The sequence below is a fragment of the Macaca nemestrina genome, chromosome 1, assembly GCF_043159975.1.
Source record: "Macaca nemestrina isolate mMacNem1 chromosome 1, mMacNem.hap1, whole genome shotgun sequence".
In the NCBI taxonomy this organism is placed as follows: Eukaryota; Metazoa; Chordata; class Mammalia; order Primates; family Cercopithecidae; genus Macaca; species Macaca nemestrina.
The window spans coordinates 119,343,341-119,369,665 of record NC_092125.1 but is presented as its reverse complement, the minus strand read 5'-3'; the positions used below and the strand labels follow the sequence as shown (position 1 = coordinate 119,369,665).

The following is a 26,325-nucleotide window of genomic DNA, read 5'->3' as shown; positions in this document are numbered from 1 at the left end:
AGATCCGGCCACTGCACTCCAGCCTGGGCAACAGAGCGAGACTCCGTCTCAAAAAAAAAAAAAAAAAAAAAAAAGAAAAGAAGCAAATGAAATGGAAAAATATCAAAAAGTATCTCCATATTTTAACATATTTCAGATTTTCACATAAATAGTAATTATTGTGCTATACAAACTATTCCTGTGTGGAGAAAAAGAAAGTTACCTATTTCATGCCCTAATAAAATCCCAATACTCAAACACAATAATGAAAGTACCCAGACAATAACTATAGACCTTGTTGACTTGAGAATGTGAATATAAATTTACCACTGCACCGTGAAGACAAGGAGTTTTTTCTGGTTTGTTCACTGCTCTATCTAAAACCAGTACCTGGAGCACAGAATAGACACTCAATATTTGTTGGATAAATTATTGAAATACTATCAAAGTGAATTTAACATTTAAAAGTAGAAAATTTATCTCAGCATCTAGAAGAGTATTTGGCACAGACACAATAGGCTTAAGTATTTGTTGACTCAACTGAATTAATGTAATAATTTCATACAATGTAATTTTGATCACATCTACACAAATCACCTCAATTTTGACAGTTATGCAGTAAGAATTTGGTTGGCAGCTGGGCATGGTGGCTCACACCTGTAATCCCAGCACCTTTTTTTTTTTTTTTTTTTGAGAAGTTGTCTCGCTCTGTTGCCCAGGTTGGAGTGCAGTGGCCGGATCTCAGATCACTGCAAGCTCCGCCTCCCGGGTTCACGCCATTCTCCTGACTTAGCCTCCAGAGTAGCTGGGACTACAGGTGCCCACCACCGTGCCCGGCTAATTTTTTGTATTTTTAGTAGAGACGGGGTTTCACCATGGTCTCGATCTCCTGACCTCGTGATCCACCCACCTTGGCCTCCCAAAGTGCTGGGATTACAGGCATGAGCCACCGCGCCTGGCCTTCCCAGCACTTTTTGAGGCCTGGTGGGTAGATCACTTGAGCCCAGAAGTTCAAGACCAGCCTGGGCAACATGGCAAAACCCCATCTCTACAAAACTCCAAAAAAATTAGCTGAACATGGTGGCATGCGCACCTGTTGTCCCACTCCCAGTCTACTCAGGAGGCTGAGGTGGGAGGATCACTTGAGCCCAGGAAGTTGAGGCTGTAGCGAGCCAAGATCGTACCACTGCACTCCAGACTGGGCAACACAGTGAGACCTGGTCTCAAAAACAAAAAAAAATTTTTTTGGTTGGTGAAGCAAAAATGGACAAATGGGTCACATCAAGTTAAACCAAGATCACGACACTGCACTCCAGCCTGGGCGACAGAGCAAGACTCCATCTCAGGGATGGGGTGGGGGTGGGAGTGGGGAGGTGGGGCAGGGGAAGCTTCTACACAGCAAAGGAAACAATCAACCAAGAGAAGAGACAACTCACAGAATGAGAGAAAGTCTTTGCAAATTATCCATCTGACAAGGGATTAATAATCAGAATATATAAGGAGCTCAAACAAGTCTATAGGAAATAATCTAATAATCTGATTTTAAAATGGGCAAAAGATCTGAATAGACATTTCTCAAAAGAAGACATACGAATGCCAAACAGGTAAATGAGAAGGTACTCACATCATTGATCACAGAAATGCAAATCAAAACCACAATGAAATATCATCTCACCTCAGTTAAAATGGCTTTTATCCAAAAGACAGGCGATAGCAAACGCTGGAGAGGATATGGAGAAAAGGGAACCCCCGTACACTGTTGGTGGGAATGTAAAGTAGTACAACCACTATGAAGAACAGCTTGGAGGTTCCTCAAATAAAGAAAAATAGAACTACCATATGATCCAGCAGTCCCACTGCTGGGTATATGCCCGAAAGAAAGGAAAGTGGTGGTTGGGCACTGTGGCTCATGCCTGTGATCCCAGCACTTTGAGAGGCCAAAGTGGGCGGATCACTTGAGGTGAGGAGTTCAAGACCAGCCTGGGCAACACGGTGAAACTCTGTCTCTACTAAAAATACAAAAATTTGCTGGGCATGGTGGCGGGCACCTGTAATCCCAGCTACTCGGGACGCTGAGGCAGGAGAATCACTTGAACCCAGGAGGCAGAGGGTTGCAGTGAACTGAGATTATGCCATTGCACTCCAGTCCCTGGGTGACAGAATGAGACTCTGTCTCAAAACAAACAAACAAAAAAGAACAAAAGAAAGGAAGGAAATCAGTATATCAAAGAGTCACTCCCACATTTGTTGCAGCACTGTTCACAATAGCCAAGATTTGGAAGCAACCTAAGTGTCCATCAGCAGATGAATGGATAAAGAAAATGTGGTACATATACACAACGGAGTACTATTCAGCCATAAAAAAGAATAAGATTCTGTCACTGGCAACAACATGGATGGGACTAAAGGACATTATGTTAAGTGATAAAAACCATAAAAACCAAGCACAGAAAGACAAACTTCACATGTTCTCACTTATTTGTGGGAGCTAAAAATGAAAAAGACTGAACTCAAGGAGACAGAGAGTAGAAGGCTCTGAGGCTGAGAAAGGTAGTGGGGGTGGAGTAGGGGATGTGGGGATGGTTCACGGGACAGAATGAAAAATACCTAGTATTTGACAGCACAACAGGCTGACCTATAGTCAATAATTGAATTGTACATTTAAAATGAACTATAAGAGTATAACTGGATTGTTTGTAACACAAAGGATAAATGCTTGAGAAGATGAACACCCTACTTGCCATGATGTGATTATTATGCATTGCATGCTTGTATCAAAGAATCTCATGTACCTTATAAATATATATACCTACTATATACCCACAAAAATTAAGAAGTTAAAAAAAAAAAGAATTTGGTTGGCATTTGATCCCAGTTCCTCAGAGGTAACCTCTAAACCCTTGAATTTCCTAAGTGACAGAAGTACCTTTGCTATTCATTGTGGGCCCCTTGTGCCAAGCCTGATAGTTTATGCTAACAAGGTACCTAAGGATGGCTGCTGGTCACCCCAAAAAGACCAACTATGTGATTAAAGGCTTGGGTCTTTGAGCCATAGGAGACCTCTGAGGAGTAAAGGGGGATGGAGACTATGTTCAACCACATGTCAATGATCCCATCAATCAAGCCTAAATAATAAAGTCTCAATAAAAACTCTACATACCAAAGCTAAGGGGAGCTTCTTCCCTAGCAGGGTGGCAATATTCTGCATATTGCTACCTGAGGACAACAGAAGCATCCTGTTTGGAACTATCCCAAACACTCCTATACCTCTCTTCTCATTTATGTTCTGTTGCTATAATGAAACTATAATTGTAAGTTTAGTACTTTCTGGAGTTCTGAGAGTCATTCCATCCAATCATCAAATCTGAGGGAATGCCTGGGGGACCTAAAACTATAGCTACCTGGTCAGAAGTGAGAGTGACCCTGGCGACCCCTAAACTTGAGGCTGGTATCTGAAGTGAGAGCAGTCTTGTAGAGGACTGTGCCCTAAACCTGTGAAGTCTGGCCCAACTCCAGGTAACAGTAAAAAAAAAAAAAAAAAGCATTGTATTAAAAAACACACACACAGCCGGGCGTGGTGGCTCAAGCCTGTAATCCCAGCACTTTCGGAGGCCGAGACGGGCAGATCACGTGGTCAGGAGATCGAGACCATCCTGGCTAACACGGTGAAACCCCATCTCTACTAAAAAATACAAAAAACTAGCCGGGCAAGGTGGCGGGCACCTGTAGTCCCAGCTACTCGGGAGGCTGAGGCAGGAGAATGGCATAAACCCGGGAGACGGAGCTTGCAGTGAGCTGAGATCCGGCCACTGCACTCCAGCCTGGGCAACAGAGCGAGACTCCATCTCAAAAACACACACACACACACACACACACACACACACACACACACACATATTTGTTCTTGATTTGTAATTCATCTCAAATGCCCATATTTTCTAAACTATTAAGAATAAAAATATTTCCTTATCATGCTAAAGAATATATAAGTAAAATAAATACACATTATATGTTAGTGAAGATATTCTGAATCAGGAACAAAACAACATGACCACTCACTGTTATCACTTAACATGACTCTGAAATGTTGACTGATTCGGTGAAAGTAAATGAAATGTATATGAAAGGAGAAAACCAAATTTTCATTATTTGCCAACCATATGGTTATATCATTATAAAATCTAATACAAGCACTGAAAAACTATTAGAATTGATGACAAAGAGTTTAATAAAGCAGCTGGTTATAACAATTTTAATTATAAACCAACAGCTTTCAAATGTGACAGCAAAAACCACTTAAAATTTGTAAAAATAGACTTAAAAAGTCATGTATTTTCAGCAGCAGCAACAAAGACAAACTATTTAAATTTCAGGTGGAAATCTCTAAGTATCTCTCAAAAGATGAATGTATAAGCTAAACATGGTATATACATACAATGGAATACAATTCAGCCTTTAAAAGGAAGAATTCTGAAACATTCTACATGGGCAACCTCGAGGATATTATGCTAAGTGAAATAAGCCAGTTGCAAAAGGACAAATATTATATGATTCCGCTTATATGATGTTCCCAGAGTAGTCAAAATCATAGAGACAAGGTAGAATGATGGTTGCCAGGGACTATGGGTAGGGGAAATGGGGAGTTTAATGGGTATGGAGTTTCAGTTTGGGAAGATGAAAAAATTTCTGGAAATAAACGGTGTTGATGGTCGTATTCCAATATCAATATACTCAACGCCACTGAACTCCACACTGAGAAATGGTTAAGATGGTGTATTTCATGCTGTGTACATTTTACCACAATAAAAAAAAAACTGAATTTAATAAGATCTAAGGGGGCCTTATAAGAAAAAAATCCAGGGCTGGGTGTGGTGGCTCACACCTGTAACTCCAACACTTGGGAGGCTGAGACAGGAAGATCACTTGACACCAGGAGTTCAAAGACCAGCCTGGGCAATATAGCGAGAGCCCATCTCTAAAAATAAAAAATAAAAAACACCAGCTGAGCGTGGTGGCACACCCCTACTGTCCCAGCTACTCAACAGGCTGAGGCAGGAGGATTGCCTGGGCTCAAGGCTGTAGTGAAATACCATTAGGCCATTGCACTCCAGCCTGGGAGTAAGAGTGAGACCCTGTCTATATTTAAAAAAAGAAAGAAAGAAAGAAAAAAATCCTGCAAAGCTTTACTGAGGGATAAATAGAAGTCCTGATTAAGGCCAGGTGCTGTGGCTCACGCCTGTAATCTCAGCACTTTGGGAGGCCGAGGTGGGAGGATTACCTGAGATCAGGAGTTCAAGACCAGCCTGGCCAATGCAGCAAAACCCCATCTCTACTAAAAATACAAAAAAATTAGCCAGGCATGGTGGCACACACCTGTAGTCCCAGCTCCTCAGGAGGCTGAGGCATGAGAATCGCTTGCACCCAGGAGGCAGAGGTTGCAGTGAGTCAAGATAATGCCACTGCACTCCAGCCTGGGCAACAAGCGAGACTCCATCTCAATTAAAAAAAAAAAAAAAAAAAGGAAGTCCCGATTAAAAGGAGAGCAATATCATATTTCTGTATAGCGAAGAGAATATTGTAAAGAAGTCATATTTTCTGTCCATCTTCCAAAAATATATGCATACATCTATATTTGTGTATGTGTGCTGGGGAAAGGGGATAATCAGAGAATTCCAATCCAAATTCCTATATTGTGGGGTTTTTTGGTTTTAATCATGATAAAATAATGCTAAACTATTTTGGAAAGGATAAACAAGAAAGCATGAGAGAAAATGTGGGAAAGCAGAATAATAAAGAAATACCTGGCCAGGCGCAGTGGCTCAGGCCTGTAATCCCAGCACTTTGGGAGGCCAACACAGGTGGATCATGAGGTCAGGAGTTCGAGACCACCATGGTCAACATGGGGAAACCCCATCTCTACTAAAAATACAAAAATTTGTCGGGCGTAGTGGCACATGCCTGCAATTCCAGCTACTTGGGAGGCTGAGGCAGGAAAATTGCTTGAACCCAGGCAGAGGTTGCAGTGAGCTGAGATCACACCACTGCACTCCAGCCTGGGCAATAGAGTGAGACTCCATCCCAAAAGAAAAAAAAAAATTCCTGCTCAATGTTAATCCATATTAAATAGCTGTAGTTAATGAAAGCAGTGTGGCATAGATATGAGAATAACTAGAAATTAATGGTACAGAGTATGTAGTCCAGAAACACACTATGGCAAATACGAAAATTTAGTATATGGCACAGATATGAGAATAACCAAAATTATTTATGTGCCATTTAACATATGGCATAGAATAACCAAAACTGACGGTACAGAATATGTAGTCTGGAAACAGACCATGGCATATATGGAAATTTTCTCTATATATGATGCAGTATCTATCAACCAGGAAGGAATAAATAATTTAATAATAAATGTGTGGAAAAAATACTTAAATTTCACCCTTACAAGTGACCAAGGAAATGCATATTCAACAAGCAAAATATTTTTTGCATGTCAAATTAGGTAACAATTTTTTGTTGCAGGTGTGGGCAGAGATGCAATCAGGGTCTTACACTGTCAGCCAGGCTAGAGTGCAGTGATGAATCATAACTCACTGTAACCTCAAACTCTTGGGCTCAAGTGATCCTCCCACCTCAGCCTCATAAGTAGCTGGAACTACAGGCATGCATCACCATGCCCCACTAATTTTTTTAAACTTTTTTTTTTCTTTTTTTTTTTTTTGTAGAGATGGGATCTTGCTATGTTTCCCAAGCTGGTCTCAAACTCCTGGCCTCAAGTCTTCCCACCTCAGCTTCCCAAAGTGCTGGAATTACAGGTTTGAGCCACCGCCCCCCACCTAGATAACAATTTTAAAATTATAATAATGCTGGTAAGACCATGGTAAAACAAGTATCCTCATCTATTGCTTTCCAAAAGAACTGTGCCACCAGCAATTTCACTGTATGTACAAAAACCCTTAAATGTCCGCATTCTTTGATCTGTTAATTCTATTTCAAAGAACAAATTCTAAAGAAATAATATAAAATAAGGAAAACTTTGTTCCTGATGGCATTATTAATAGAAAAAACATAGAAACAACCTAAATGCCCACAATATGGGAAGATACTATAAAGTATGTCCCCAACAAAATTCATATTGAAATTCTAATCCTTAATGTGACCATATTAGGAGATGGGGCCTTTGGTAGCTGATTAGGTCATGAGGGCAGAGCTCTCATGAATGAGATTAGTAACCTTATTAAAGAGACTCCAGAGAGCTCCTGTGCCCCTTCAGCAACATGAGGACCCAGAGAGAAGCAGACCCTCACCAGACACTGAATCTGCTAGTGCTCTGATCTGAACTTCTCAGCCTCCAGAACTGTAAAAAATAAATTTTTGTTATTTATAAAGCACCTAGGCCATGATATTTTTGTTTTATCAGCCCAAGTGGCATAAGATAGAAATTGGTACTGAGAATGGGAGTCCTACTATAACAAATACCTAAAAATGTGGAAGCAGCTTTAGAATGGGTAGAGGTAATGGGTACAGACTAGAAGAATACTGAGGTACACAGTAGAAAAAGCCTGGATTGCCTTAAACCTTTTCAAAAGAGATTCTGGTAAGGAATCAGAAAGAAAAGAGGTGGCCAGGTGCAGTGGTTCACGCCTGTAATCCCAACAAGCTGGGAAGCCGTGGCGGGTGGATCACCTAAGGTCAGGACTTTGAGACCAGGTCAACATGGTGAAACCCCATCTCTACTGAAAATACAAAAATTAGTCAGGCATGGTGGCAGGCGCCTGTAATCCCAGCTACTCGGGAGGCTGAGACAGGAGAATCACTTAAACCCGAGAGGCGGAGGTTGCAGTGAGCCAAGATCGTGCCACTGCACTCCAGCTTGGGCAACAGAGCAAGACTCTGTCTTGAAAAACAAAATAAAACAAACAAAAACAAAGAAAGAAAAGAGGGGAGCTACAGAAAAAGCCTCAGTCTTCTTAGAGAATACCTAAGTAACCATGAACAGAGTATTGGTAAAATATGAGGTAAAGTCCATTCCGATGAGGTCTCAGATAGAAATGAGAAATAATATGTTATTAGAAACTGAAGGAAAAACACTCTGTTACAGAGTGGTAGAGAACTTGCTGAACTGTATTTATGGTCTAGGATTCTGTGGAAAGTGAAACTTGCAAGTGATGAAATTGCATATTTAACTGGAGCTATTTCTAAGCAAAGTGATAAAGGTGCAGCTTGGCTCTTCCTATGTGCTTACAGTAAAATGTGAGAAGAGAGAAATGACTTAAAAGACAGAATTGTTAAGCAAAAAGGAAGCATTAACTTAAAGATTTGAAAAGTTATCAGCCTATGCACATTGTAAAAAGTGAGAAAGCATATTAGGGAGGTCCCCAGTCACATATAACCAGTTGGTAAGTTTGGGGATGAGTGCCCTCATGGAAGTGGCCTTATAAAATGACTCCTAAGAGCTCCCTTGCCCCTTTCACCACATAAGGACACAGCAAGAAGACTGACACCAATGAATCAGAAATCAGGTCCTCACCAGATACCACATCTTCTGGCACCTTGATCCTGGACTTCCTAGCCTCCAAAACTGTCAGAAATAAAGTTGTGTTGTTGATAAGCCACCCAGTCTATGATATTTTTCTTATAGCAGCCTGAACAGACTCAGACAGAAAGGTTACAGAAATTACAGTACTCTTACATAATGGACTATTAAAAAGCTATATAGGCCAGGTGTGGTGGCTCATACCTGTAATCCCAGAACTCTGGGAGGCTGAAGCAGGAGGATCACCTGAAGTCAGGAGTTCAAGACCAGCCTAGCCAACATAGTGAAACCCTCTCTCTACTAAAAATACAGAAATTAGCCAGGCATGGTGGTGTGTGTCTGTAGTTCCAGTTACTTGGGAGGCTGAGGCAAGAGAATCACTTGAACCTAGGAGGCAGAGGTTGCAGTGAGCCAAGACCGCACCACTATACTCCAGCCTGGGCAACAGTGAGACTGTCTCAAAAAGAAAAAAAAAAAGGGCAGCCATATAAAGATGTTTATAAATCCATATGATACATATGACTACATATGATAGACTGTACAGACATTAAAATGATAGTTTTAAATGACGGTATGTCCACATGATGAATGATTATGCAGCCATTAAAATGATGGTTATGAAGACTTATTTTAAATAAAATAAAATTTAAAATTTGGTCTCTTATTGACACTAACTACATTTTGAATACTCAATAGCCACATATGGCTAAGTAGCTACTACACTGGGCAGCACAGATGTGGAATACTTCCATTACAGATATTCTAATAAATGACACTTTCACAACTTAAAAAATATTAAACCTATAAATTTGTAAATATATACATATATTTTTCACTCTATAACTTAAAAATTTTTTAAACTGACACAGATAAAAGAAAAAAAAAACATAATTCTTTCACCTTAACCCAACTTTCTCCCACTCTTTGTTCTAATTCATGCCTTTTTGCACTGGTGTAACCATAGTACATACTGCCTACTTCCTTGGTAGACAATGGGGATACATTCGTAAAGAGAATACACTGGGTCCCTGCACACAGTTAGAAAACATCAAGTAGTGATGTGTAACCCAGAAATTAAAATTGATTCTTATGATAGTGACTAGAGGGTATTAGGACTACTTAGAAATATAGATAGGAATGGTCTCTTTATGGAATTTACATCCCAGCTGAGATTTAAAGGTGAGAAAAAAGCCAGCCATTTTAAAAGCCTTAAGAATGCTTCAAACAGCCAGGTGCAGTGACTCACACCTGTAATCCCAACACTTTGGGAGGCTGAGGTGGACGGATCACCTGAGGTCAGGAGTTTGAGAACAGCCTGGCCAACATGGTGACATCCCATCTCTACTAAAAATACAAAAAATTAGCTGGACATGGTGGCGCACACCTATAATCCCAGCTACTCGGGATGCTGAGGCACGAGAATCACTTAAGCCTAGGAGGCAGAGGTTGCAGTGAGCCGAGGTCGCACCATTGCACTCCAGCCTGGGAGAAAACAGCCAAACTCCAAATGCTTCAAACAAAACAAAACAGCTGTGTGTGAAGAACAAAAAAAAGGACATTATGCCTAGAGCCAGCACAAGCAGAGTGGTAAGAAATAGAGAAGATGATGTCTGAGAGGAGAACAGGGACCAGGTCCTGCAGGGCAGTATAGGCCATGGTAAGAACTTTGGATTTTTATTCTAAGGTCGACAGAAGTCACTACAGGGTTTTAAGCAGGAAAATGACATTATATGGCTTCTGTTTTTAAAAGATTTCGCTAATTGCTGTGGAAAGAATGATTGGTAGAAAGAAGGCTCAGAGTAGATGTTATTCCAGTGGTCTAAGCAAAGAAATGCTGGTGCTGTGGACAATTATCATGGCAGCAGAGACTGAGATAAATAGAGTGACAAATTTGGGGGAAGAACTCACAGACTTGGTGACAGATTACACATGAGAGTTGATGGTAGGGTAGAGTAGGAAGCTTTCATTTTTCACCTGCATACTGGGTGACTGATGGTATCATTTAATGAATTGGAGACAGAAACAGGAACAAGTTTACACACACATGCACATGTGTGCAGCGCACACACACACAAGTCAAGAGTTCCATTTTTTATATAATTAAGTTCAAGATACCATATGGTATCTTGATACCAGATTTATATAATTAAATCTCCATATGGAAATGTCAAGCAGCCAATTAGATTTGTAAGTCTGAAGTTCAGCAGAGAGATCTGGCCTGAAGATACAGACTTGGGAATCATCTGTATATCAATTATATTTAAAGCAACAGGCCTTAATGAGACTACTTAAAGAACAGAACCTAGGGTGCAAACTTTAGGTAATCCAATATTCAGGCTGAACATGGTGGCTCATACCTGTAATCCCAACACTTTTGAGCCCAAGAGTTCAAGACCAGCCTGGGCAGCATGACAACACCTGGTCTCTACAAAAAAATACAAAAATTAGCCAGGCACAGGGGCATACACCTGTAGTGCCAGCTATTTGGGAGGCTGAGGTGGAAGGATTGCTTGAGTCTGGGAGGTCAAGGCTGCAGTGAGCTATGATCATGCCACTGCACTCCAGCCTGGGTGACAGAGAGAGACCCTGTCTCAAAAACAAAAAACACACATACCCAATTTCAAAGGCTCAGAGGTCAGACACAAGAAAAGACAGAAAAGGCCTGGCCAGTGAGACAGGTAGAAAGAAACTCAAGTGAAGAGAAAGAGTTACACAAGTATGTTTGCTCTAATGTAGCAGGTAATTTTAAGATGAACCCCGAATGGCCTATGTCTCTTCACTTCTGCATACTTTAAACCGTCAAGTGAAAGGGTAAATGTAAAAACAGTAGATAATTATTTAATAGCAAAAGCAGCAAAAAGAAACTGTCATTGCTTATTCCAACTCTGCCAATTACCTTGCATGAAATAAAGTAGTAACAGCCAAACAAAGATTCTTAAAGAGGTAACCTGAATCCACCAATTGCTGAACAATGGAAAAAATACAACTCGAACAAGCCCCTTCCGAGTCAGAGATGTCCATGGAATTTCAGGTTTTGCTTTGGCAAATGTTGACCCTTTAAACATACAATAAAACAAAATATCAAACATTTATATACACTGTATTGATGCCCACCTGTAGCACTACATTAAAAACAGGTGAGTGCAAACATCAGCACAAAACCTGCTCAGTTAAAAAAAAAAAAAGAAAAAACCCTCTTAGATGTCTGTTAAATGTAATAACTTCTTGCCTCAATCACTAGGACAGAAGCTCAAAATAAGTCAGGCTTACATGAATGTTAAACAACCTATTTATCTAATTACACAACAGCAAGTCTCTATGTTCATCCCTCTTTTACATGTATGCATGTAATTTATAGAGCCACACAGTACTAAGGCAGAGGTAGAAAAAGTGCTAAAGCCTGAGTGATGAGAGTAAAGTGTTACATTTGGAAATTAAAGTACACTATCATATAGAGAAGATATTAAAAATTAGGCACCACCAGAAATAATATAATAATGTACATAAAAAACAATTTTAGAACTAACCTCTGATTAAGTCAACGTCAATCAAGTCTGGCTTTATGTGGCCCATCTTTTTTGGTTTGTTTTTCAAACCCTAGGATAAAACAAAACACAAACAAAACCAGAAATAAATAAAAGCCCTTTTATTTACTTTTTCTTTTTTTGAGACGTAGTTTCGCTCTTGTTGCCCAGGCTGGAAAAAAATGGTGTGATCTCGGCTCACTGCAACCTCTGCCTCCCGGGTTCAAGTGATTCTCCTGACTCAGCCCCCTAAGTAGCTGGAATTACAGGTGCCCACCATTAAGCCCGGCTAATTTTTCGTATTTTTAGTAGAGATGGGGTTTCACCATGTTGGCCAGGCTAGTCTCAAACTCCTGACCTCAGGTGATCCACTCACCTCGGCCTCCCAGAAGTGCTGGGATTATAGGTGTGAGCCTCTGTGCCCAGTCAGAAAAGCCCTTTTAAATACAGAAAATAAACTTAAATTTTTTTTTCTGTATATCCGATTCCCTTTTACTAAGGACACTTTAATCCTAAAGCTCCTTAAAGGAACTTGCCATTAATACACATTTTGTTTTAGTTTTTAATCCTCTCCACTAATGCATCCATATACTTTATCACTTTTTAAAATATTCGAACAGTGCCAACAGATCAATACATGAAAAATAATAGCCCCCTGAGCCATCGCTCCTCTCCTCTGAATTTCACTCCTCAAAAACAAATAACTTTCATCTTTTTTTTGCTCTACTATTTTTAATTGACACGTTATAATTGTGCACATTTATGGGGTAGAATGTGATATTTCAATACATGTATACAATGTATAATGATCAAACTATATCACCTTGAACATTTATCATTTCTTTGTGTTGGGTTCATTCAAAATCCACCCTGCTAGGTATCTGAAAACATATAATAAATTGTGATTAATTATAGCCACCTCACAGTGCTACAGAACACTAAACCTTATTCCTATCTAGCTGTACTTTTGTATTTGTTAACCAAGCATTGGCTATCTGTCGTTCCCTCCCTCTTACACTTCCACACCTCTAGTAACTACTATTCTACTCTCTACTTCTATGAGATCAACTTTTTAGCTTCCATGTATGTGTGAGAACACGAAGTATTTATCGTTCTGGGCCTGGCTTATTTCACTCTGCATAATGTTCTCCATTTCCATTCATGTTGCCATGAATGACACAACTTCATTCTTTCTTACAGCTAAATAATATTCCATTGTGTATATATACCATATTTTCTTTATCCATTCATCTGTTGATGGACACGTATGAATTCCATGTCATGACTATTGTGAATAATGCTGCAATAAACATAGGAATACAGATATTCCTTTGACATATAGATTATCTTTCCTTTGGATATATACTGAGACTGCTGGATCACATGGTAGTTCTATTTCTAGTTTTTTGAGGAACTGCAATACTGTTTTTCATAGTGGCTGTACTAATTTACATTCACACCACCAGTGTATAAGAATTCCTCTTTCTCTGCATCCTTGCCAGCATTTTTTTTTTGTCTTTTTGATAACAGCCATTCTAAACTAGGTTGACGTGGTATCTCATTGTGGTTTGATTTGCATTTCCCTAATGACTGGTGATATCAAGCATTTTTTCATATACCTGTTGGCCGTCTGTATTGTCTTCTTTTGAGAGATGTCTATTCAGCTCAATCGTCCATTTTAAAATTGAAGTATTTGGATTTTTGCTATTGAGTTATTTGAGTTCCTTATATATATTAATCCTTTTTCAGATGAAAAGTTTGCAAATGTTTTCTCTCATTCTGTAGGCTGTCTCTTCAATCTTGATTGTTTCCTTTGCTGTGCGGAAGCTTTCTAGTTTGATACAATCCTATTTGTCTATTTTTGCTTGTTACCTGTGCTTCTGAGGTCTTCTCTATAAAATCTTTACCCAGACCAATGTTCTGAAGCATTTCCCCTATGTTTTCTTCTAGCAGTTTCAGGTCTTACATTTAAATCATTAATCTATTTTGGCTTGGTTTTTGTATATGGTGAGAAATAGTGGCCAGGCACGGTGGCTCACCCCTGTAATCCCAACACTTTGGGAGGGGCCAAGGCAGGAGGATACCTGAGGTCAAGAGTTTAAGACCAGCCTGGCCAACATGGTGAAACTCTGTCTCTACTAAAAATACAAAAAGTGGCTGGGCATGGTGGTGGGTGCCTGTAATCCCAGCTACTCAGGAGGCTGAGGCAGGAGAATCACTTGAACTGGGAACGTGGAGGTTGCAGTGAGCTGAGATCACACCACTGCACTCTAACCTGGGCGACAGAGCAAGACCCTGTCCCTTAATTTAGAAAATAATAATAAAATAATTTGTACATGCTAATTCTTAATTACATCTAAAAATTAGATATTCAATCATTAAAATTAATGCCAAAATTAAAGTTTACAATAATTTGCTATTTACCTATCATGGTCATTGAACCAGTATTGATCTTTAGCTTTGTTTAAACAGATGCAGTCAATTTCTCTTGTGAATCCTATATATTTCTATTCAACTCACCATAAGCTGTAGATTTTACAGAAAAATATTCTAAAACCTCAAGTGTAATAAAATTAAAGAAGGAATCAAAATTTGAAAATGAGGCAACTCAAGGAAAAAACCCTTTGAAGAAACATGTACACTAATTTTTGAAATATGCATTTTCACGAGAATAACAATTATCTTGTATGCTATATTCAAAATCAGAAATTAAAAATTTAAAGTAAAAATATTACTTTATAGCTTTTTGGACATTTGTCCCAGTGCTAAGCTTTCCGGACATTTGTACCAGTGCTATTCCCCATCACTTTAGAGTCAAAATAATCTTTCTACTTTCTTTGCTTTCTAGACTTTTCTCCAATAATGTTACAGCGTTAGAATTAGCATTAACTAGAGGTACAATTATCCAAATCTCCCTTAGCAATAGAAACACATTTATTCATTCACTCAGTCAAAAAATATTCCACAAGTATCTTTTATATGTCAGATACTCTGCTTGAGCTAGGTATAAAACAATAAGTCAAAACATGGCTCTATCTTCAACGAATGTACAGTATAGAAGGGAAGACAAACGATAAGACCAAATGTACAAGGGTTTCTCAGGAAAATGCCCTCTGAATCTCTCCATTTTTTTAATTCCTAAAGAGACAGAAATCTTTAATAAATTTATGACCACTGATCTCAAGGAAGATTAGAAAAGTCACCATATACTGCTGTATATTTTGTACTGAGGGAGAGTAAAAACCACATTCCATACTTTCGTTTTAGAATTCTTCTGCTTTATCTTCCACCATGCAGGTATGTATAAGAGGAAGTACATGCCAGGCACTATCCTAAGCACTTTCACATATAGTCATGCATCACTTAATGTCAGGGATACATTCTAAGAAATTCATCTTTAAGTGATTTCACTGTTGCCTGAACATAGCTTATTACACACCTAGGCTATATGGCAGCCTATTGCTCCAAGGCTACAAATCTGTCCAGCATATTACTATACAGAATATTTAGGCAATTTTAAACACAGTGGTATTTGTGTCTAAACCTAGAAAAGGTATAGTAAAAATATGGTATAAAAGATAAAAAATGGGGCTGGGCGTGGTGGCTCACCCCTGTAATCCCAGCACTTTGGGAGGTCAAGGCAGGAGGATCACCTGAGGTCAGGAGTTCAAGACCACCCTGGCCAACATGGTGAAACCCCATCTCTACTAAAAATACAAAATTAGCCGGGTGTGGTGGTGGGCACCTGTAATCCCAGCCACTCAGAAGGCTGAGGCAGGATCGCTTGAACCCAGGAGGCTGAGGTTGCAGTGAGCCAAGATCGCACCATTGCACTTTAGCCTGGGCGACAAGAGTAAAACTCTGTCTCAAAAAAGAAAAATAAAAAATAAAAAATGGTACACCTGTATAGGGCACTTATGAATAGTGCTCTCAGGACTGGGAGTTGCTCTGAGTAAGTCAGTGAGTGAGTGGTCAATGAAAGTAAAAGCTTAGGACGCCGCTGTAGTACACTATTGTAGACTTCATAAACACCGTAAACATAAGATACACATCACATTTTTTTAAATCTTCCTTTCTACAACAATAACTTTTTTTTTTCTCTGAGACAGAGTCTTGCTCTGTTGCCCATGATATAGTGCAATGGCACGATCACAGCTCACTACAATCTCATTCTCCTGGGCTCAAGCAATCCTCCCACCTCAGCCTCCCAAGTTTTTTTTTTTTTTTTTTTGTAGAGAAGGGGTCTTGCTTTGTCACCCACGCTGGTCTCAAACTCCTGGTCTCAAGTGATCCTCCTGCCGTGGCCTCCCAAAGTGCTAGAATTATAGGCATGAGCCACCTCAACCAGTCTGTTCTATAATAACTTAACCTTAGCTTACTGTAATGCTTTTACTTTATAAGCTTTATAGGTTTTTTAAACTTTTTGACTCTTTTGTAATAACAGTTTAAAAACACACATTTTCTTTTTATCTTTATAAGCTTTTTTCTTTCTTCTTTTTTTTACTTTTTAATTAAAAACTAAGATACCAACACACACAGCCAAGGCCTACATAGGGTCAGGATCATCAATATCACTGTCTCCCACATCTTGTCCTACTGTAAGGTCTTCAGGGGCAATAACACACAGGGAGCTGTCATCTCCTATGATCACAATGCCTTCTTCTGGAATACCTCCTGAAGGACCTGCCCGAGACTGTTTTACAGTTAACTGATTTTTTTAAATAAATAGAAGGAGTCCACTCTAAAATAACAATGAAAAGCATAGTATAGTAAATATATAAACCAGTAATAGACATTTATTATCATTATCAAGTGTTAGGTACTGTACGTAACTGTATGCTATACTTTTTATGACTGACAGTGCATTTGGTTTGTTTACTCCAGCATCACTCTAAACACATGAGTAATGTGTCATGCTATGACTTTAGGATGGCTACAAAATCACTAGGCAATAGGAATTTTTCAGCTCCATTATAATCTTATGGGACCATATGAGGAGCATCGATGACTGAAACATCATTATGTGGCACATGACTGTACTTAACTTGACTCATTTAGTCCTCACAAATGTCCTATGATATTGGTACCTTTATTATCCTCACTTTACAGATGAGGCAACCAAGGCAGAGATTCCAATCCTGTCATTCTCATTCCAAAGTCTGTGCTCTAACCACTACACTATCCTGCCTTTTGCTATATGACACAAAATGCATCCCTAATCAATGTAGAGAGAGGTTTTGTTAAATCAAACAAGACTGCTTAACTTTGAGAGGTTCAATGGGCATTAGGAGTGGATTTTCCTATTGGCCACAACCTCTACCTCAGCAGTCCAGGAAAAGGTTGTAGGAGAGAATCAGGATAATCACTAGTTGCCAGAGTAGTGGTAGGGGAATTCTCTGCACATCCCCAGGTGTAGGCTGTACACAGCCCTCTCTATTGTTTGCCCCCAACATAACTGTGCAACATCATCACAAGCTCAGAACCACTTGACAAATGAAGTTCCCACTTTTTGGAAGAGGAACAAAAACACTGGAGGTATTGATGCAATATAACTGGACTTTGTATTAAACAAGGAATAAAAAACAAGTGAAACCCTGTGACAAATCTCTATTTCCTAGTGTGCTGAAATTTTCTATTTTATTACCATCAAAAGAATTGAACTATTTATACAGTCTGGTGCAGAGAGGGAAGTTACCCCTGATTTGGGGCATATGATAAACAACAAAACAACAATTACAAGCAAGTGTAGCACTACAGGAACATCCATAAAGGACACCTTATTCACATTTAAGAAGTCCAAGAAAGATTTCCACAAAGAAAAATAGTATCTAACCTGATACCTGAAGGATGTATAAGAACTTGTAAAGTTGCGCATGGGATATAGCAAAATGAGGAATCAAGAAACATGCCTGTAATACCAGCACTTTGGGAGGCTGAGGCAGGCAGATTCCCTGAGCTCAGGGAGACCAGCCTGGGCAACATGGTGAAACCCGTGTCTACTAAAATGCCAAAAATGAGCTGGGAGTGGTGGCATGAGCCTGTAGTCCCAGTCACTCGGGAGGCTGAGGTAAGAGAATTTCTTGAACCAGGGAGGCAGAGGCTGCAGTGAGATGAGATTGTGTCACTGCACTCCAGCCTGCATGACAGAGCAAGACTCTGTCTCCAAAGAAGGGAAAGGAAGGGAAGGGAAGGGGATAGGAGGGGAGAGGAGGGAAGGGGAGGGGAGGGGATAGGAGGGGAGAGGAGGGAAGGGGAGGGGAGGGGATGGGAGGGCAAGAAAGAAAGAAAAGCATATGAGAGGACCCAGGAATAAGAGATAGCATGGTAAAAACTAAAGTAAGTTTGAGAAGGCCTAAAGCACACAGTGGAAGTGAAAAGAGGTCAAGACATGGGTAAGAGGTAAACTTGTGAGATGAGAAGTCATAATGTGAAAACTATAATCATGCTAGGAGTATGATTTTATTGTAAGGGTACTAGGAAGTCAGGAAACAGTTTTAAATATGAGAAAAATAATCAAATTTGTATTAAAACAGAAACCAAAAAACAACAACCTGGCTTCGTTATAAAGAACAGATGGAGGGTAAGGAGAGATAGGAAGCAAAAGAAAGCAGTTAGAAAGTTAAAAAACCTACTCTAGTAATCTAATCAGGAGTGGATAAAATTTTTCTATAAAGGGCCAGATGGCATTTCAGGCTTTATGGACCATACCAGGGGTCCCCAATACCCAGGGCATGGAATAGTGGTCGGTGGCCTGTTAGGAACTGGGCTGCACAGCAGGAGGTGAGCGGCAGGTGAGAGAACAAGGGAAGCTTCATCTGTATTTATAGCCGCTCCCTACTGCTCGAATTACCACCTGAGCCCTACCTCCTGTCAGATCAGAGGTGGCATTAGATTCTCACAGGAGTGCAAACCCCATTGTGAACTGCACATTCAAGGGATCTAGGTTGCGTGCTCCTTATGATAATCTAATGCCTGATGATCTGTCACTGTCTCCCATCATCCTCAGATGGGACTGTCTAGTTGCAGAAAAACAAGCTCAAGGCTACCACTGATTCTACATTATAGTGAGCTGTGTAATTATTTCATTATATATTACAAGGTAATAATAGAAATAAAGTGCACAATAAATGTAATGTGCTTAAATCACTGCAAAACCATCCCCCCAGTCCACAGAAAAACTATCTTCCATGAAACTGGTCTCTGGTGCCAAAAAGACTGGGGACTGCTGGACTATACCATCTCTGTCACAACCACTCAACTTAGCCACTGTAGCCCTACAGCAGACACAGACATTGAATATAAATATGTAAAGCACTAAACCTGGCTGGGTTTCAGCTAGATTTGCACATAAGCAATAGTTTGCCAACCAGATGAGTAGACAATAGGTCAGACCAGTAATTAGAAGTGTGAACTGGGAACTGTACTCATATTCAAAAGATATTTAGCAGGTATAATCCAGAAGTATTGGTAACTGAAAATGTGAGATTAGTGTCAAGGTGAAGAACTCTAAACCCTGACTTTAGCATTTTAGCAAGTCACTGAATAGGAAAGGTAAGAAAACAAAAAAAAGTATTGAGTCATGGGAGGAAGGTCACATTCAGCTCACACTCCACTGGCCAAGCAAATTCCATGACTAAGGTGGAAGTCTGTGGGGCCAGGAAGAATTCTCCTCTTATAGGAAGGCACTGCAAGTCACATGACAGTAAGTGCAGCCATATAATCTTCTTACAGGAAAGAATAATTACAGGTAGTGAATAATTAGGAAAATTACTATAATATACAGTTAAGTCCATCTGACTCTAAAGCTCTTGCCTAAATGCTGATGAGATTTGTTCGTTTTGGCACCGGTATAAATAAAGCATATTGGTATAGCCAATATACCTAAATACTCATATACCTCTAAATATACCTATCTTATATGGAAATGTATGTATAGCCTATTACTCAGGTAACATCATTTAATATATTATTTGGTTTTGGAGGAAAAATGTTTTAAAATTAAATCTTTATTTGTACTAAAATAATTCTCATATTACAAGGCTAATAAAAAATAACATTCCAGTCTCACCCTTCCTTACCCTTGATTCATATATCCTAGCTATTTCTTTTTTATTTGTAAAAAAAAAAAAAAAAAAGTTTACAGTGCTTTAATCAATTTCAGATGTTATCCATTCATTTCTTACTGTTGAAGATGAGGAAATAACTTTCCATTTAGCCTTTCTATGCCTCAATTCCTTCACCTATAAAAAGGGAAAGATAATAGCACATACCTCATAAGATTATCATGAGGATCAATTGTGTGTGTTGCTTAAAATAATGCAAGACACATACTCCACGCTATTAATGATCATTACATCACCAAACAATGCTGATGACTCAAAAGATCGTTTTATTTTCTTTTTTCTTTTGAGACAGAGTCTCACTTCTCACCGAGATCAAAGTGCAGTGTTGCATTCATGGCTATCTGCACCTTTAAACTCCCAGGCTCAAAGGATCCTTTCACCTCAGCCTTTTGAGTAGCTGCGACTACAGGCACACACCACTACACCCAGATGATTTTTAAATTTTATTGTAGAGATGGGATCTCACTTTGTTGCCCAGGCTGGTCTCAAACTCCTGGGTTCAAGGGATCCTCTTGGCTTAGCCTCCCAAAGTGCTAGAATTACAGGCATGAGCCACCATGCCCAACCAAAAGATCCTTTTAATCTGGAAATACATATACAGTACTGAATTTCTGGGGCAATTTTTTTTTTGAATTATTTATTCTTCCTCTCCATGTATTTCCTTTTTCTGGAACATCTATTAGTTGGATATTACATTTCCTGTACGAACTGCACTCACTTTGTTATTTTCTTTTTTGTCATTCTTTTTTATACTATTTTTCTGGAAAATGGTTTCAAATTTATCTTCTAACCTTTCCCCTGAATTTATTTTAATTTCTATTTATTTATGTGTTTATTTTTGAGACAGGGTCCCACTATGTCGCCCAGGCTGGAGTGCAGTGGTGCAATCACGGCTCACTGCAGCTTTGACTTCCCAGGCTCAGATGATCTCCCACCTTGACCTCCTAAGTAGCTGGGACTACAGGCGCGCAACACGAAGTCCAGCTAATTGTTTTGTATTTTTTGTAGAGACAGGGTTTCACCATGTTGCCCAGACTAACCTTGAACTCCTGGGCTCAAGCGATCCACTTCGGCCTCCCAAAGTGCTGGGATTACAGGTGTGAGCCACTGTACCCAGACACCACTGAATTTATTCTGATTATTTTTATTTTCAAGTCTTCTTACTTTCTCATCTATAGTCTATCTTTTAAGCATTCTTTTTTAATTTTTAAATTGACAGATAATATTCTATGTATTCAGTGTGTACAACATATTCTGAAGTAGATATACACTGTAAAATGACTAAATCCAGCAAATTAATATATGCATTACCTCACATGGTTATTATTTGTGTGGTAAGAACTTTTAATATCCACTTTCTTAGCATTTTTCAAGAATACAATATACTGTTACTAACTATAGTCACCAATGTTATACAATAGATCTGCTGAAGATCTCTCAGTCTTTTTATAGTATCCAGTTTTTTAAAGGTAGTAACTGTATCTTTAAAAACACTGTTCTTACGATTCCTGCATTGCTTCTTTTCTTTTTTCTTCTTTTTCTTTAGGTCTCAAATATTTGATGATCTTTAATTATCCATTTATAGTTAAGAGGCACTAACACACTGAATGCAAGCTCACTGTGCAATGGGTGAAGCATTTTGAATAGTGGGCCTCACTACAGAGGCGTGGCCAGTCATTCACTTTTCAGTATCCTTAGGTTCTCTTTGGTTACTCAGTTTTGACAAAAAGAAATTCCAGTCTTCTGTTTGCAGATTATAAATCTGACCACCAGACTTTCACTTAATCCCCATTGTTAGTGCAGCATCTCACCAGACTCTGATTTGTTTTTGGTCTTCCAGAATCCAGAACTTCTCTGGCTCAGCCTCTCCAGAGAGCAAGCTTCAATCCAGTCTTCTGTCAGAGGAAGATAAGGGTAACTATGTGGCTACATGGAATAAGGAAGATCTGGGGCTAGGTCTATTATCCCTTATACACATGCTCAAATAATCCTGTCTTTAGTTCTTCCTCACTCCTACAGATATACCTGATACATCTAATTCCTGAGTCTTGCAGAAGTTAATCACATGGGTTTTACTTGTTTCCTATTGGCTTTCCCTATTGCAGAGACTTAGATTTTTACTTCCTTCATTTTCCAGCCTTCAAAATTGTATTGATAGCTCTCGTTTACTGTAGTCTCTTCTTCCATTCTTTTAGTCCTTGCAGGCTGCCATGTTTTTTTCTTATTTATTGTACTTTTAAAGAGGTTTCAGGAGAGATTAGAGCATGTATTTGAACTATCGTTTTTTGGGTGTTTTTGTTTTTGTTTTTGTTTTTGTTTCAGGACAGGGTCTTGCTCTGTCACCCAGTCTAGAGTGCAGTGGCACAATCACAGCATACCACAGCCTCAAACTCCTAGGCTCAGGCGATCCCCGCCACCCAGCTTCCCCAGTATCTGGGACTACAGGCGCATGTCATCACACCCAGCTAATTTTTTTTATCTTTTTGTAGAGCTATGTTGCCCAGGCTGGTCCCAAACTCCTGGCCTCAAGCAAAAACCTCAGCTTCCCAGAGTGCTGAGATTATAGGCCTGAGCCACCATGCCTGGCCTCAAACTGTCATCTTTAATAAGGAGTGTCAGTGTCATCTATCATATGGGCCACCATCGTGCTTAAGTAAAACATTACAAATACAGCTGAAGTAGTCTCTGTGTTTCTGATTAGCCTTTTTTATTCTCTAAATACAAAACCATGCTATCTTCAAACAGTGATTTTTGTTCACTCTAATATTAATTTTTAAAAAGAAAACATACAAAAAAGATAATATTAATAATGTTAATTAGAATGTTTTGCTCATCTCAGCACATGTATCTCAAACAGCATGCTAAAGAATAGTAAAAGGGACCAGGCGTGGTGGCTTATGCCTGTAATCCCAGCACTTTGGGAGGCCAAGGTGGGCAGATCACAAAGTCAAGAGATCGAGCCATCCTGGCCAACATGGTGAAACTCCACCTCTACCAAAAATACAAAAATTAACTGGGCGTGGTGGTGCAAGCCTGTAATCCCAGCCACTTGGGAGCCTGAGGCAGGAGAATTGCTTGAACCCAGGAGGGGGAGGTTGCTATGAGCCGAGATTGCGCCACTGCGCTCCAGCCTTGGTGACAGAGCAAGACTCTGTCTCAAAAAAAAAAAAAAAAAAAAAAAAGAGTAGTAAAAGGGGAGATTCTTATTTTAGTCTTAAAATAAGAACTTGGAGGACTAAGTTACACTCCATCACTGAAAATAATGTTAGACATTAGATTTAATATACACTCTCATTCAAAAAATTTAGGGCTGGGTGTGGTGGCTTACATCTGTAATCCCAGCACTTTGGGAGGCCAGGGAGGCAGAACTGCTTAAGCCCAGGAGTTGAAGACCAGCCTAGGCAACGTGGTGAGACCCTGTCTCTACAAAATATAAATTTTTTTTTAAATTTAGAAAACAATTTTAATTGTGAATATGTATACATTTACGTTTTTGGTATACTACATTATTATTTTTCCTACTTTTTTCTATTGGTATAATTTTTAAAGTAGCTTTATTGAGGTATAATTTACATACTATTAAACTAACTCATTTTTACAGATTTAGTAAATTTAATTTTTAGTACATTTGTAGAGTTGTTCAATCATTATCACACTCAAGTTTTAGAACATTTCCATTACCCCAAAAAGTTCCTTTCTGCCGGTTTGCAGGAAAGCCCTGTTCCCCTCAATCTATAGGCAATCTTTGATCTGTTTTCTATTTCTATAGTTTCCTAGAAATTTCATATAAACAATCACACAATATGTTGTGCTTAGCATAACATTTCTTATATTCATCCATGATGCAGTATGTATTAACAGTTTTTATTGCTGAATTGTATTTCATTATATGACTATAACACATTTGCTTATACCAGTTGATTCACCAGTTGATGGACACATGGATTTTTCCTACTTCTGGCTATTAAGAACACTGCTGCTACTGCTGCTATGAATATTTGCATGTATTTATGTTTTCACTTCTCTTGGATAGAAAATATTAGATATAGTAGATACCCTAAATATAGGTAGATACCCTAGAAGTGGAAATGCTGGGTCATGTGAGAAGTATATACTTAACATTTTAAGAAACCACCAAACTGTTTTCCATTTTCCATGCCCACCAGCAGTGTAGAAGAGTTGTAGTTCCTCCATCACCTTGCCAACACTTGGTATCGTTAGTCTTTTTAGTTTTGTTCTAACAGATGTATTAGAAATGTAGTAATGTAAATCTTCCAACACTATTCTTTTTAAATTTGTTTTGAATATTCTACATCCTTCGTATTACATACATATATTTGAGAATTAGCTCATCAATCTCTACCAAAAACAAAAGTCTGCTGGAATTTTGAGTGGATTACATTGAATATATAGATACATTTGGAGAAAACTAACATTTTAACAATATTGAATCTTCCAGATCATGAAAATGAAAAGTTATTCCATTTATTTAGGCCTTCTTTAATTTCTCTTAGCAATGTTTTATAGTTTTCCATGTATGGCTCTTACACTTTCTATGTCAAACATTCCTAAGAATTGTATTATTTGTTCCTATTATGAATAAAATTGTTTTCTTAATTTTATTTTTGAATTACCCATTGTTGGTATATAGAAATACAACTGATTTTTGTATATTGATCTTGTATTTGAAGACCTTGCCACATTCGTTACTGTAGTTTTTTATATGAATTATTAGGATTTTCTAAACATGGGATTATGTTGTCATGAGTAAAGGCAGTTTTCATATTCCTTTTCATCTCAATGCCTTTCATCTCTTTTCCTTTGCTTATTACATTGGTTAGGACTCCCAGGACAATGTTAAATAAAAATGGTAAGAGCAGATATCTTTGCTTTTTTCCTGATTTTAGGGGAAAACATTCAGTCTTTAACCATTAAGTGTGAAGTTTGTAGCAAGCTTTTCCTAGACAATCTTTAATAAGTTGAAGAAGTTCCCTTCTATTCCTAGTTTATCGTTAATGGGCATTGAATTTTTTTTTTTTTTTTTTTTTTTTTTTTGAGATGGAGTCTCGCTCTGTCACCCAGGCTGGAGTGCAGTGGCACCATCTCGGCTCACTGCAAGCTCCGCCTCCCGGGTTCACGCCATTCTCTTGCCTCATCCTCCCGAGTAGCTGGGACTAAAGGCACCTGCCACCACACCCGGCTAATTTTTTGTATTTTTAGTAGAGACGGGGTTTCACCATGTTAGCCAGGATGGTCTCGACCTCCTGACCTCGTGATCCACCCGCCTCGGCCTCCCAAAGTGTTGGGATTATAGGCGTGAGCCATCGCACCCGGCCGGCACTGAATTTTGTTAAATGCTCTTTCTGTATTTACTGAGAAGATCATATGTGATTGTCCTTTATCCTATTAATATGGTATATTACATTACTTTGTTTTCAAATTAATGCGTTCCCGGGGTAACTCCCACGTGGTCACAGTAGATAAGCCATTTTATGTGTTGTTGGTTTTGTTAATATCTTATTAAAGATTTTCACACATACATTCATAATGAATGTTCTTATGATGCCTTTGGCTTAGGTTTCAGGGTAATACTAGTCTCATAGAATAAGCTGAGAAGTATATTTCCTTCTCTATTTTCTGAAAAAGTTTGTGTAGAATTAGTATATTTGTTCTTGACATAATTAACTGCTACTCATGCTTCAGATCTCATTTTAAGAATCAATTCCTTAGCAAAAGCTTATCTGAGACCTTCTTAAATAGGTTTTTGTTTTTTTTTTTTTTTTTTTTCTCTGAGATGGAGTCTTGCTCTTATTGCCCAGGCTGGAGTGCAATGCATGATCTCAGCTCACTGCAACCTCTGCCTCCCATGCTCAAGCGACTCTCCTGCCTCAGCCGCCTGAGTAGGTAGGACTACAGGCGCATGCCACCACACCCAGCTAATTTTTGTATTTTTAGCAGATAAGGGGTTTCACCATGTTGCCCAGGCTAGTCTTGAACTCCTGAGCTCATGCAATCTGCCTGCCTCGGCCTCCCTGCTAGGATTACAGGCATGAGCCACCATGCCCAGCCTTTTTTTTTTTAGAGGCAGGGTCTCTGTCATCTTGACCTCCAGGCTTAAGCAATCCTCTCACCTCAGCCTCCTGAGTAGCTGGGACCACAA

At 39.1% G+C, this 26,325-nt stretch overlaps 1 protein-coding gene across 7 annotated transcripts in view; it reads right to left on the bottom strand.

Moving 5' to 3' along the window:
* The window catches only part of LOC105479318 (putative homeodomain transcription factor 1), a 73,067-nt gene that overhangs the window by 40,988 nt on the left and 5,754 nt on the right, over positions 1-26,325 (bottom strand). For 5 of the 7 annotated variants that reach the window (XR_011619829.1, XR_011619856.1, XM_071091093.1 and 2 more), the window contains 2 exons: positions 12,046-12,115; positions 11,415-11,573 (listed from right to left, as the gene is read on the bottom strand). The exons of 1 other annotated variant lie outside the window; for it this stretch is intronic. Coding sequence is in view for 4 of the 6 variants with exons in the window: in XM_071091093.1 (XP_070947194.1) it covers positions 11,415-11,573; positions 12,046-12,115 (229 nt within the window). In the remaining 2 variants the exon portion in view is untranslated. Of the gene's footprint in view, positions 1-11,414; positions 11,574-12,045; positions 12,116-21,976; positions 22,061-26,325 lie in introns of all 7 variants that reach the window. One more of the 7 variants, XM_071091180.1, reaches the window with a different exon arrangement.